This window comes from Macaca mulatta, chromosome 12 (genome assembly GCF_049350105.2).
Source record: "Macaca mulatta isolate MMU2019108-1 chromosome 12, T2T-MMU8v2.0, whole genome shotgun sequence".
Lineage (NCBI taxonomy): Eukaryota > Metazoa > Chordata > Mammalia > Primates > Cercopithecidae > Macaca > Macaca mulatta.
This window is the reverse complement of record NC_133417.1, coordinates 94,722,149-94,736,595: the sequence shown is the minus strand read 5'-3', so window position 1 is coordinate 94,736,595 and position 14,447 is coordinate 94,722,149. Positions and strand designations below refer to the sequence as shown.

Genomic DNA, 14,447 nt, shown 5'->3' with positions numbered 1-14,447 from the left:
TCATAAGAAAATTTAGGCCGGGCGTGGTGGCTCACGCCTGTAATCCCAGCCCTTTGGAAGGCTGAGGTGGGCAGATCACGTGAGTTCGGGAGTTTGAGACCAGCCTGACCAACATGGAGAAACCCCATCTCTACTAAAAATACACAAATTAGCCGGGCGTGGTGGTACATGCCTGTAATCCCAGCTACTCGGGAGGCTGAGGCAGGAGAATCACTTGTACCTGGGAGGCAGAGGTTGCGGTGAGCAGAGATCATGCCATTGTACTCCAGCCTAGGCAACAAGAGTGAAACTCTGTCTCAAAAAAAAAAAAAATTAATATGTCCTTTTTGCAGTTGAAATGGCTTTGAGTTAAGCCTTATTAATACTTTAAAATCAAGCAATGTATTGCATATTGAGGTTTAAAATCACTGAAGTTTTTACCATAGAAAAGAAATGTTTTCAGATTTAAAATAATAAAGTGTCCCAATAATTAAATGTGCAGCTAGCAACTGAATATTTTATTTATATTTGTTTGAAGATAAAAATGTATTTTCATATTTGTGTGTGGAGTATGTGGATACTTTATTGAGATATGACGTGAGTTTTTGTTCTCCTTATATTTTTGTCTGGCCTCTATTATAAGCCAAGAAATTCCTTGTGTTTATTGCCTCAGAATGGGGAAAATTGGGTTGTATCTTCTAAAGCAAAAATTGTCTAAAGGTAAGCTCTATTTAAAGTTAAAAAGACCCTTTAAAGATGGGAAGTTAGAAATGGAAACACACAAAGGGAGCAGCTAAGAAAGAGAACTAAGGTTTATAGTTCTTAAAGGAGTAGGAGGAACTCTGAGTAGAGAATAGCTAAGTAGTATACATAGGAAAACTGAATTCTTGGTAACAGAAATCACAGTTTCCTAAAAACTTCTGCGCCTTTGGAGCCTCCTCTGGCAACCATGTCAACTTGACACCAAGCACATCAGCTATTTTACAGTATACCTGAGGCCTGAATATCAGGCTTTGCCTGAGATACCCTGGACATGCATATGACTGGTTGTGGAGTGCAGAGAAAGTCCATTAATTTCTGAGATTCATTTCTCCTCATCCTGGAGAAATTAATTTAATATTTGAAAGCTAATGTAATATGGCATTTATTTCCTATAAGAGTTTGTGGAGGCCAAGTGCAGTGGTTCATACCTGTAATCCCAGCACTTTGGGAAGCCGAGGCGGGCGGATCATGAGGTCAAGAGATCAAGACCATGAAACCCATCTCTACTACAAATACAAAAATTAACTGGCCTTGGTGGTGCACGCCTATAGTCCCAGCTACTTGGGAGGCTGAGGCAGGAGAATCGCTTGAATCTGGGAGGCAGAAGTTACAGTGAGCCAAGGTTGCACCACTGCACTCCAGCCTGGCAACAGAGTGAGACTCAGTCTCAAAAAAAAAAAAAAAAAAAAATTGTGGAGTGTAAACCCACTACAGTTGTTTTTCAGAGTCACAGAATTACTATAACATTGAATTAATATTTAGATTAAAACATATTTAATAATTTCTTCAAACTTTTTTTCTAGCTAGTTTCCATCAGAAAGTTTTCATTGCTTCATTTTTCCTTCCTTGCCATGCTAATAAACTTCATAAAAATAGAATTCTATGGCATCAAGTGAAGTTTCCTTTAGTGATCCATTTTAATTAAAAAACAAATACTTATTTGTTTATATTGGTAGTAGTCACTGCATATTACTCATTCTGACCCTGCCTTATGTTACTTTAAGAGTGGTATAACAAGTCAATTAAATATTACTGATCACCTATTTGTGATTTGTTGGGTTAGGTCTGCTGTAAACGCAGTTATACAATAGCATTAAATGTGTTGAGAATGCTATGGGACCATCTTGCTTTGCTTTGTTGCACAGCGATGTAAAGAACTTCTCAGTATTAGCAAAATGTGCACAACTGGACAAAAGGAAACCAAACAGAGGTATATCTGTGTAAATCTGCCACCACTATTATAAATCAGTTTTTTGATTTTGCTGTTGGTAGTTCATAGTTGAATTCACATTTATATCCTGGAAAAAAAGTTAAAGGTTTGAAAAAGTAATTAGGAAAGCAAAAAGTCTGTGTTCAGAGTTACTCGGCTTCTATTTGGGGTACAGAGTAGACATCCATTGTTTCGTGTAGACTTGCTGTGGAGTTCCATGTAGATAAACGTAAGTTCATTCTTTAAACTGGTGGCAGATATCAGGTGTATTATTTTATTATTATTCAGAGTACCATAAACTGTTTTCGAAAATAGTTTTATGTGGCTAAAATTAACTTTAGTCATTTCTTACCTGTCAAGACAATAGTAGAAGTCTGAACTGAATACAGACAATCAACTAAAATAGTAACACCTCTTGCAGACAAAGTAATATGGTCCACATCTCTAATGACTTTAGCCAATACAACAATCTGAAAACAGAAAAGAAGCAGAGAATCTTTAAACATTTTCTACTCAGCTTCTCTAATTACACGTTTGTAATTTTTTATTTTTTTTATTCTTTTGATACTTCTTAGAAGGGTAAAGGGAGTGTTTAGAGGATTCAATAGAAGCAGCATGTAGTGGTGGGGAGAGTTAAGAGTATTTGTCCTTGTCTGGTCATAGCAGTGATCATAGGGGGTACTATTATTCTTCCTACAATGTTTGCAACTTTTGCACTCTTTCAATATGGGTTCATAGAAAACACTTCTCTTAAAGGGCACAGGATAGAAAATGAAGAGAGAGAATAAAACTTCCCAGATACATACAGTTGTTACTAGGTTGAAGGATCAGTGTGATCAACTAAAGATTTGCAGTTAGAAAACCTGTCTTGGATGCTAACATGTTTTTCTACCTGTTTACTTTTAATATGGGGGTGATGAAAATAGTACTACCTGATTGTCAACCTTACAGGCTTGTTATAAACATCAGATGAGGTATAAAGGCATCAGTAAGTGTCTTGTAACTTGTAAAATTCTATATTAATGAAGAAATCCTCAAGATAATGGAGTTTTTATGAGGTAGAAGGGGCTTATGTGCAAAATACTAAATTTTTACAAATAAGTAAACATTTTTCTGGGTCTCCAAATCATTGTAATTTTCAAGTTTTCACAAAATGACATTTATTAATTTGAGGTGTTAATTAATCTCAATTTTATACCTGAAATGCTGCCATTGCCTTCTCAGTTTCAACTATTGATTCAAGAAAAGGTTCAAAAATAGATATGGTCATTATTCCACTTTCCAATATTAAGTATTGTTGAAAGCGATTATTGAAGGCAAAAAGTGTTAATGCATAGCCTGCTCTTAAGCAAATATCCTAAAAATAGGAGAAACATGCATTATAATGAACTTCATTTATCATGTTACTCAACATAATAGACTTTGAATTCTTGCTCATTAAAATATATTGCATTCTTATCACTGGGAGTAAAATACGACATTACTAGGGAAAAGAGATAATAGAGTTACTCCAGAATGTTATAACTTTCAACATTTCAAAGTATAGTTGATAAATCAAAACTTCCCTTGTATAGCATGTTATCTATTGCATTCCGTACATTGTTGGGTATTCCATATCATCTCTTAAATTCATTTGTAAAATTCCATTGTACTATTTTTTTTTTTTTGAGGTCATTGTACTATATTTTAAGGAAGAATAGGAGAAAAATAATGTATTCTGAAGAATCACATTTTAACATTCTGAGGCTAGGCAAACAGCAAAAGCTAGTTTCTTCTGTAGAATTAGTCTGCTTGCCAGAGACATATAAGTATGGTAGACCTTCTAGAAAGATTCAAAAGATAAAATATTATTACTAAATCTTATTTTTAATATTTAAATAATTTAATATATTGTAATTTTATGTTATTTGAACAATGTAGGACACACAGAAAGAACTCATTAATCTTAGTGAATTTTCTTTTCTTTCTTTCTTTTTTTTTTTTTTTTTGAGACAAAGTCTCCCTCTGTCACCCAGGCTACAGTGCAGTGGCATGATCTTGGCTCACTGCAATTTCCACCTCCCAGGCTCAAGCACTGCTCCCACTTCAGCCTTCCAGATAGCTAAGACCAAAGGTGTGTGCCACCACACCTGGCTAATTTTCTGCATTTTTTTATAGAGACGGGGTTTTGCTGTGTTGCCCAGTCTGGTATTGAACTCCTGAGCTCAAGGTGTCTGCTCGCCTTGGCCTCCCAAAGTGCTGGGATTACAGACATGAACCACCACACCCAGCCCTGAATTTTCTTCTGCCATTATTAATCATAATATTAAAATGCTGCATGTACACACTGAAATATTTATAGATAAAATTAAATGATGCTTGAAATTTGCATCAAAAGTAATTTAGTAGAAGTGAGTGGATGTATAGATGGAATAAGACTGGCCATGAGATGATGACTGCTGAAGCTAGGTGGGAACATTTAGGTTCATTATGCTACCCTGTCATTTTATATATATTTGAAATTTTCCATAATAAAAATCACATACACAAAAAACCCAGTCACCTGGCAATAGGCAAAAAGAAAAGTATTAGGTACAGTCAGAGGCTTGAGAAACTAGGTCTCAGTCATAGTCAAAGGGTGGATTAACAGACAGCAGAATAGAACCTAGAGCCAACTAGGAAAGAGTGGCAATGGGAAATGAACCAAAGGGGCATGCTTTGTGTATCGAGGTCAGATACAGTGAAGTGAGAGAAATATGCTAAGACTTGACCAATTTCCATTTCTTTTCCATGTAGGGTTCACTCCTGCAGTATCACTGTGGAAGTCTACAGTAAATAGTTTAGGTTATAAAGTGGCTATTAATGTTTCAAAATGAATCCCATAGTTGCCAGCTAGTATCAGATACAGGACAAGAACCAAGTTGGCTATTCCCAGTTCAGAGGGCTAAAAACTAATCCTTGAGGAAAGACATATTTTTCCATACTTTTTTTCCCCAATGTCAACTGTCTTAAACTCTTTACTTCATACATATTTTCATTTACCTATCTACCAGGGTGGTTATACCCACTGGTTACTTATTTTCATTTTATACCCACTGATTTATGAATGGGAAAAGAGTACCTGTTAATTATGCTCACTAACATCTCTTCAAAAGTATATTCATAATTAATTAGCCCACATATTTGAGTTAGTTAAAAAGATAGAATAATAGTAACTACATTAATGTGACTAATTTTATGTAGCTTGTGAAAATCAATCTCAGTGGTCCATTTCATATATTATTCTAGTTTGGTAGCATGAAAATAGTTAAACTCTAATTTTAAAACCACACATAACCTATTACATCTCCAGGTAGACAATATCAGTGTGGCTAGAAGTTACAAGAACCTGGGTTCCTGACTTAATTTTTATTGCATTCCTGTCATTATCCATAAGATAGCTATTCATTCAGTGACATATTTAGTTGCTGAACATCCCTCCTTCCCCTTTAACTTCTACAACACGTCTGTGTAATCTGAAGTCTCCCACTATAGGTTTAACAAAGGACCACAGTTGTTTAGTACTCTAAAGCCCTAAGAGCACTAATTGCCTCAGCAGGACAGGTAGTTTGAGGCAAAATATAGTACAAGAAACCCTAGAGGACTTTTAACTTGCCTTGTGATGATTGTTAGAATTAAAAATTTTAGCCAAGTCCAGATAAATCCTTTGGTTTATACTTAAACCTTCTAGTTCTCTAAGATCCCCTACCATTTATAGAACTGATGCACAATAATGTATCTATTATAAGCCAAATGCAAGGTCCAGAGAGTGAAGCAAGTGGTAACAAACTGGGAGGAAAGGCAGAATACTTGAGAGTGGAATGTGTAATAAAAGGGAGAAGAAGGGTGCACAGGAGGAGTAAGGTAATGGGAGTAAAATCTAGAAGGAACAGAGCAGAGGGGCAAAAGGTGGCTTAGAGAGTCAGTCATTCATTTAGTGTCCTCACCCTATTAGTTTCCATATATATATATTCTTTTTTTTTTTGAGACGGGGTCTAGCTCTGTTGCCCAGGCTGGAGTGCAGTGGTACAATCTCGGCTCACTGCAACCTCCACATCCCAGGTTCAAGTGATTCTCCTGCCTCAGCCTCCCAAGTAGCTGGGACTACAGGCATGTGCCACCACGCCTGTCTAATTTTTGTCTCTTTAGTAAAGATGGGATTTCACCACATTGGCAAGGCTGGTTTCAAACTCCTGATCTCAAGTGATCTGCCTACCTCAACCTCCCAAAATATTTCCCATATTTTTATAGCAGCACTTCTCTTTTTGTGTACCACAACAGAGTAAAATTTTATAATTAAAAAAAAAAACATGAGTTAATTCCCACCTACCTCCTGACCCTCCTTGATCCCTCTAAAATCTTACGGAACTGAGAGAAACATCATTGGCAATTTTCTTCCTGGTTTTGAAATGCCCTGCAGAAAATTGCTCTCATTTCATTAGGGTAGTGCTATTGAAAGTGTGGCCCGTGGACCAGTGACAGTCCACAAAATCATTAACAGTGGGATAACAAAACTGAGATTAAACATTGAAAAGAAACAAATCTTCTTTGTTTCCAACTAATAAAGTTGGAAACTACCAACTTCTTTGACTACCAACTAATAAACGCAGAAGGAAGAAGGGAATTTTTTAAATTGCCCTTAGGCAAATGTTACATTTATTATTGTTGCATCAATGGATGCTAAGATTGGTGAGCAAAAGTTTGATGCAAAACAAAATATTTGCATAATCTCAAAGTGTCTCACCTTAAGATACTTATTAACTACAAAAGGAAAAACAGTGAGTGAAGAAATATGGCAGACCCCATTTTAACCAAGTAATCAAAGTTAACATTACCCATAAGATACATCAACATTATATACCTCATGGTATGATGTACTGGGAAGGTGAGTAAAGAAGACCACATCACTTCTGTGAAATTCTTGCCAAAAGGTGTAACTTCAATTTAATTAGGGGAAAACATCACGGTCAAATTGAGGGATATTCTATAAAATAACTGGCCTGGATTCATCAAAAATGTCAAAATCATGAAAAACAAAGAAGGGCTGAGCTTCACAAACTGGAGGCTAAAGAGACAAGACATTTAGATGCAATGTGAGACCCTGGATTAGATTCTGGAACAAAAAGTGACACTGAAAAAAATAAAAATAATTTTTTAAATTAAAAAAATACAAAAACAAAACCAAAAAAAGGACATTGCCGAGAAAACTGGCAAAATTTAAATAAAGTCTGCAAATCAGATAATAGTATTGTATCAATGTTAATGTTCTAGTTGACAGCTGGGAAAACTAGATGAAGGATATACCAGAATACTGGTTTTACAAATTTTTGGAAAGTCTAAGATTATTTCAAAATTTTTAAAGTTAAAAAATTTATCCTTCCATAATAGATTGCTGGGAAAAAGCTATTTCTTCATCACGAATAGTTTGAGAAGCACCACTTTAGCGTATTGGATAAGTGAATGACTGAGGGCTGAAAGGGCATAAAATTATTTTAAAGGTTTGATTTGAGACATAAGAGATTTGTTTTTTGACTCATCACCAAACATTAAAATTACCGCATTTCAACGATGAAATGGGACAACTCAGAAAGATATGGAGCTGTATTATTACATCATTACAAACTAATGACCTACAAAGAGATCTTTTTACATGTCTTTTCTTAAATAATACATTGAATATTGGCATGAAGAAGACTTGATGATAATTTGAGGATGTGGCATAAAAACAATTTTTTTCAAAATGAGCCTCAATATTTTGTAAAGGTATTACCTTTTCTGTTGAGTGAAGAAGATAAAGGACATCAGCATACTCAAATCCTTCATTTTCGTGTAAGTCTTTCTGTAACACATCATTCCCTAGGACAATGCATGCCAAGGAAAATGCCACTTCAACCTAAACATGTGGTTTTCAAAAATTACTTTTCAATTATACTTTATGAAATTACACATTTCATTGTGCAGGCATTTATATAGAATACATTGTGGAAAGACACTATAAAATCTGCTAAAATATAATCCATTGATTCCAGTTCTTACTACTGAAAGAACTGCACTTACAACTCCCTCATAATTTTTAATAGCTGAGAAAATATCCTTTCTGTGTTCAGGGACCAACCACAGAGCTCCATTTGAGGGCACTGGAGAAGGGAACAAGGGCCAGCAGAGCATGTAAGGAGGTATTATCCTAAGTGCATAGTTGTATCCCTTCCATATTAAAAAAAAGTTCTTTTAATTTTTTGACATGGATTAAAAAGCTATTTTGAACTGCTTGTTAACTATTGACCATTGAGTTGTAAGGCTTTAATGCAGCACCTTTTTTGTTTTTTTTTTTTTTTTGTTTTTTAGATGAAGTCTTTCTCTGTCGCCCAGGCTGCAGTACAATGGCATGATCTCAGCTCACTGCAACTTCCACCTCCTGGGTTCAAGCAATTCTCCTGCCCCAGCCTCCCAAGTAGCTGGGATTACAGGCACGCACCACCACACCCAGCTGATCTTTTGTATCTTTAGTAGAGATAGGGCTTTACCATGTTGGCCAAGCTGGTCTCAAACTCCTGACCTCATGATCCGCCCACCTGATGGCCTAAAGTGCTGGGATTACAGGCATGAGCCAAAGCACCCAGCCTGCAGCACCTATTAATTTAAACAAAGCTTTGGGGAGTAGTCTAAGGAATAGTACTACTATTTTGTCCTCTTCTAGTTCTGGAACCATTTAATGTACATTCTGAAGCCCATTAGGAAGATGAACCTTGCATATTATTGGGACTCAGCAGATAAGTTTTTAAAGTGCTATACTGTGCATTTCTATGAAAAACATTATGAATTTGAAAAGTACGATTATTGAATTATTGTGAAATGTTTTGTCCATTATAAAATCTTTTGAGAAAAAGTATTGAAATGTGTTTATGTTCTATTTAAACAAGTTTCAAAACTCATTGAAAATATGTACCAAAATATAGATGGATACATTTTTTATGATAACACACACATTTGTTAAAAGAATGCACCAGATGTGGTGGTTCATGCCTGTAATCCCATCACTTTGAAGGCCACGGTGGAGGATCTCTTGAGCCCAGGAGTTCAAGAACAGCCTGGGCAAAATGGTGAAACTTCGTCTCCAACAAAAATACAAAAAATTAACCAGGCATGGTGGCACACTCCTTTAGTCACAGCTACTCAGGAGGCTGAGGTGGGAGGATCACTGTAGACTGGGAGGCCGAGGCTGCAGTGAGCCAAGATTGCACTACTGCACTCTAGCCTGACTGACAGTGAGAGACCCCATCTCAATTATAAATACATAAATAAATAAAGATTGAAAAAAGAAACAGCCTGGGTGCAGTGGCTCACACCTATAATCCCAGCACTTTGGGAGGCCGAGGCGGGCAGATCACTTGAGGTCAGGAATTCAAGACCAGCCTGGCCAACATGGTGAAACCCCATCTCTACAAAAATACAAAAATTAGCCAAGTGTATGGTGCACACCTATAATCCCAGCTACTCAGGAGACTGAGGCAGGATAATCACTTGAAGCTGGGAGGTTGCAGTGAGCCGAGATGGTGCCACTGTACTACAGCCTGGGCAACAGAGCGAGCTTCTGTCTCAAAAAAAAAAAAAAGAAAAGAAAAGGAAAAGAAAAAAAAAGAAACAGTGCTATTTACTCAGATATTGTCCTCCTATGTTATTTCTATTTTCTCATCTCCAGTAGCATGCATACCAAATTTTGAAAATAAAATATTTTTTTGCTGTTATAATTTCTTGCCTGGCCGTCTATAGATGTCCCAAATTTCTAAAGCCTGGGTAAAAGTATTTGAATAGATATAAATGTTATTTTATTAAAGGCATTTTGGTAGAAGTAAATGGAAGACTGAATGACTCTTCAACAACTCACAATAATTCTTTGTAATGTCCAGCCTTGAGAAAACTATTACCTCCAGCCAACAGAGGCTGCTTGGCAGAAGGCAGGGCTGGTTTGAAGTGTAGTACTGACAAGATTCACTAATATTTGAGAAATATTCCCATATAAGTCACACATTTCCATTATCCCCGCCCAGTTTTAGCAACTGATGTCTGGGGAGGTAGAAAAGAAGTTTTGTGAATACATAATCAAATATCTAAGGAAAAAACTTATTTGAAGAGTAAAAACGTAAGATTTTCTTGTCATATTGGGAGAAACCCTATTTTAACAAAATTTACTAGTATCTTATGGTTTGAAGCAAGCTTTTTGTTTAAAACTTCTAGGATTTTGTTTATTTTTATTTTAGCTTATTTCTCCAAGAAAAATAGGATTTAGTTTAAAAGATAAAATATTTTTATGTTTATGAACTTGAATAAAGACACAAAATTTTCTTAAAATTATATTTCTGTTAATTTTTACCATATCAGAAAACAATGTAAACCTTTATATATACCTTAATGTTAGGAGAAGGATGATTTCTTAGTAGTTGGATAAGTACTGGAAAGGCATTTTCATCTACAACAAACTGTTGACTGACAGGATTGCTTGTGTGGGCTACACCTGTAAGAGTCCATGCCAATGAGGTAATTTTTTTTTCCATCTTATAAATGGTAAAGTCAAACATAGCTTGATATTTTTGGTTGACAAAGTGTTCTAAGGTAATACAGTTAGTAAATTACAAAAGGGTATGCTATATTGGCACTATTTTAATAGTCCTGAATTAATTTTTTAAAAGACAAAGTGAATAAACACGGAGAGCTTATTAGAATTGTGAATGGCTTCCTAAAAGTCACAAAACAAAGGAAATTAGAAATGTTATACTATCAAGGAATAATAATAGCTATCATTTATTGAAGAAATACTATGTGTGATGTACTTAAGTTCATAGTAATATTGTTTTCTATAAAAAGTTTACTTCTACAAAAATGACTAGAGTAAATCACCAAGTTAAAATTTCTAGGTTTCTTAAATTATACACGCTAACAAGATAATCTTACTATGTCTCTTTATAACATACTACTTTAAATTGCGGGTCTAATCTCACCAGAGAAACTCGACTCTCTCTCTCTCTCTCTCTCTCTCTTTTTCCCCACTCCTTGCAATTTCCTGTTGAGAAACTCATTTCTTTCTAGTGAACATGGACAAAGAATTTTAATTCTGTTCTTTTGCCAATATTAAATGTCACAATAAATACACAGTGGGTTTATATAAATGGGTTAACTCTAAATAAATGGGTTAAATATAAGATTGAGCCTCTCAGTGAACAATGAAGAGAAGTCACCGACCTATTGTATCTAGGGAAGCCTGAAGGAAAAAAGAACACCTTTGTCCCCACAAGCCCCCCCACCCCCACCACACACACACACACACACACAGCTGATGTGGACAGCTTTGAAATGAACTAATGAGAAGAAATTTGATAATGTGTGTGTGTATGTATATCAGGCAACCTTGCATATATGTTATCATTTACTAGAACTTTAGAAATAACTATGTCAGAGTCTCTGGCCAAAAAAAGAAACATCTTCTCTGGCTGATTATCTTGGAATTGTGAATGAGTTTCTGCAAGAAACTTTTGGCAAGCAAAGAGAAAAAAATGTGAGAATCAATTCCTATTATACTTCATTCAGCTGGACTAATTTTGAGGAAATTCAGTGATCTAGAAATAAAGATTTTTCCTCTTGTTTGCAAGAAGCAGTCTACAGTCAGCATCCTGCATTCATTAAGGTCAGCAAGAACCCAAATTTTAACTTTTGGTGGGTCACAACTGACAGTTCCACATTTTCTCAGGAACCCCAAAATGTCAATTCCTTTGCAATGAATTCTATGTTATATAAACAAATGATCATTACAGAGACATTCAAGAATGTGCCTCAGCATTAGAAACTCTTCTATATCTTCAAAAACATATAGTTCTTGAGATTCAAAAGAACTATTTTTCTCTTAAACTTAAAAAAGAGATTGCTTTCAGTCAAAATAGCCAAGGCTTATTGTCCTAATTTTCCTCTCTAGCCATTGTTCAAGAGCAAGACTGATAAAAAATTCTTAATTACACCACTTGTACTGACCAAGTTCTTACACAAATTTAAAAAGTTATAATAATCTTTTATACATTAAATACCATTTAGGGCTCAAACAGTGGGGATAGAGAGGAAGAGAGATTAACTTCCATTTCTCTGCCCAATCTGTTCTTGTTCTTACAGATATTTAAGAAATTGAGAATAAGTTTACAAACCAATACAAACGGATCCCACTGCTCTGATGACACTGAGAAGTGTGCCTTCAGCAATCGTACTAATTCTTAGTAAGCGAACCAATGGTGCAATTCCATTCCCTTCACATATTTGATTTTGATGCATCCTGCTGTCCTTACTTAGAGCTATGACAGCTTCACCTCCTGATAAAGAAAAGCAAGATACATGTATGATACTCCAGTGCCCTGTTCTACATTACGCAGAGGACACAGTGGCTCACACTTGTAATCCCAGCTACTTGGGAGGCTGAGGCAGGAGGATCACTTGAGCCCAGGGGTTTGAGGCTGCAGTGAGCTATAATTGTGCCACTGCACACCAGGCTGTGCAACAGAGCAGGATCCTGTCTCTAAAAAATAAAAATAAGGAAAAATAACTTACCAACATACTGCATTTTAGCTGATGGTGACAAAAGCATATTAATTATAAAGCTGTATCCAATCTGTTCTGCCATATATTTTTGTTGTTTTAGTGTTTGTCCTGCCAAGGCCCAAAGTGCAATGGCTCCTTGTTCCTTAACATCTATTTGAAATGCCTATTTTAAAAAATATTTCATTAATTCAGTGAATATTTATTGAACACTTTAGGGATGTGTATTTTATAAAATGTTTATTCTAGAATTGGTTTAGTTTTTCTATTCACTTAACAATTCAAAATAGAATACATCATCTAAGAAAAATGACCAGGAATCATAAAATTCCTACCTTTAGGAGTTTTAAAAGATATTTGGTTAACGATTTTTCCAGAAATGCTTTCTGTATAAGAGGGTTGTGACTTGCAAGTGATTCCACAGCCATTGCACCTTTCATTTGGACACTAATTTGTTTCCCTTTAAAAAGAGCCACCAGAGGAGGAATCGCTCCCTCCATAGCTATAGCATCCTGAATTTCCTTATTGTCACGCCCAACCTCAGCAATTGCAGCAGAAGATACAGCCTTCAACACATCTTTAAATGAATTTAAGAACAAGTTAAATAAACCTTATGAAAAATAAGAATATCAAAGTGCAGCATATCATTAGTTTCCCATATTATAAAATCAAATTTGTAAAAAAGCTTAGAGAAAATAAAGAAAAGTAGAAATAAATAAAACTGGGTAGATTTACCATCTAAACACAATCAATCATTTGGCATAATCTCATGTACTATTTCTTACGAAGATAGATTTAGATAGTTATAGATGTATTTGATATAGTTGTATTTTAAAACAATAACCTGCATTTTTACTTACAATTAAAACATTCCCTCCCCACCACTCTTTTTGAGACAAGGTTTGGCTCTATCACCCAGGCTGGAGGACAGTGGTGTGTGTGATCTCAGCTCACTACAACCTCCATCATCCTCCCACCTCAGCCTCCTGAGTAGCTGGGACTATAGGTGTGCACCACCATGCCCGGCTAATTTTTGTGTTTTTTGTAGAGGAATTACTGGAATAACTCAGTACATTTCAGTAAACTGCTTATCAAAAATGATAACAGCATCTTAGCCTTCCATAATCAGAGTTCAAAAGTATCAATGTTACTGTGTTTGAGTATGGGTGTTATCACTAAAAATAAATACATCAACTTTGCTCAAATTTGATAGATAAAAATGCTGCCTCAACTTGTTTTGTACTTTTGGTATTGGTGAGTCTAAACATTTTCCTATATTTTAACAAGTTGCATTTTTTTAACGTATAGAAAAGTTGTAAGAATAAATCAGAGAATTCCTGTATACCTTTACCTGGATTTATAAATTTTTAATATATTGCCATATTGGTTTTTCTATCCATTTATCTATATAATCTGCTTTTCTAAATTTGAGGGTATGTTGTATGCATACATCATGGCCTTTTATCTCTTTAATATTCTAGTGTGTATTTACTAAAAACAAGCCTATCTTTTTATGTAACTACAAGGCAATTAGTAGATGCAGTACTTTAATCATATTATGTTGACCGTCCTAGTAATGTCCTTTATCACATTTACTTTCTTCCAGTACAGGATCCAGACCAGGACCATGTATTGCACTTAGTTATGTCTCTTTAGTGTTCTATTATCTGGAACCTTTTCTCAGGGGTTTTTTGGTCTCTTATGAGATAGACATTTTTAATGAATATAGGCCATTTAGTTTAGAGAATTTTCCTCAATTTGGGTTTCTTTGATGTTTCCTCATGACTCAAGATATGCATCTCCATCCAGAATATTTTTAAAGTGACATTATGGCTTGGGTGCAGTGGTGCATGCCTGTAATCCCAGCTACACAGGAGGCTAAGGTGGGAGGACTGCTTGAACCCAG

General features: G+C 35.5%; 1 protein-coding gene across 1 annotated transcript in view; it reads right to left on the bottom strand.

Annotated features, from left to right (window-relative positions):
* Window positions 1-14,447, bottom strand: part of ANKAR (ankyrin and armadillo repeat containing) — a 77,448-nt gene that overhangs the window by 5,755 nt on the left and 57,246 nt on the right. The window contains exons 13-19 of the mRNA XM_015110530.3: window positions 12,877-13,118; window positions 12,554-12,707; window positions 12,157-12,318; window positions 10,375-10,481; window positions 7,740-7,862; window positions 3,150-3,308; window positions 2,304-2,421 (exon numbers count right to left, since the gene is read on the bottom strand). Coding sequence (XP_014966016.3) covers window positions 2,304-2,421; window positions 3,150-3,308; window positions 7,740-7,862; window positions 10,375-10,481; window positions 12,157-12,318; window positions 12,554-12,707; window positions 12,877-13,118 — 1,065 coding nt within the window. The remainder of the gene's footprint in view (window positions 1-2,303; window positions 2,422-3,149; window positions 3,309-7,739; window positions 7,863-10,374; window positions 10,482-12,156; window positions 12,319-12,553; window positions 12,708-12,876; window positions 13,119-14,447) is intronic.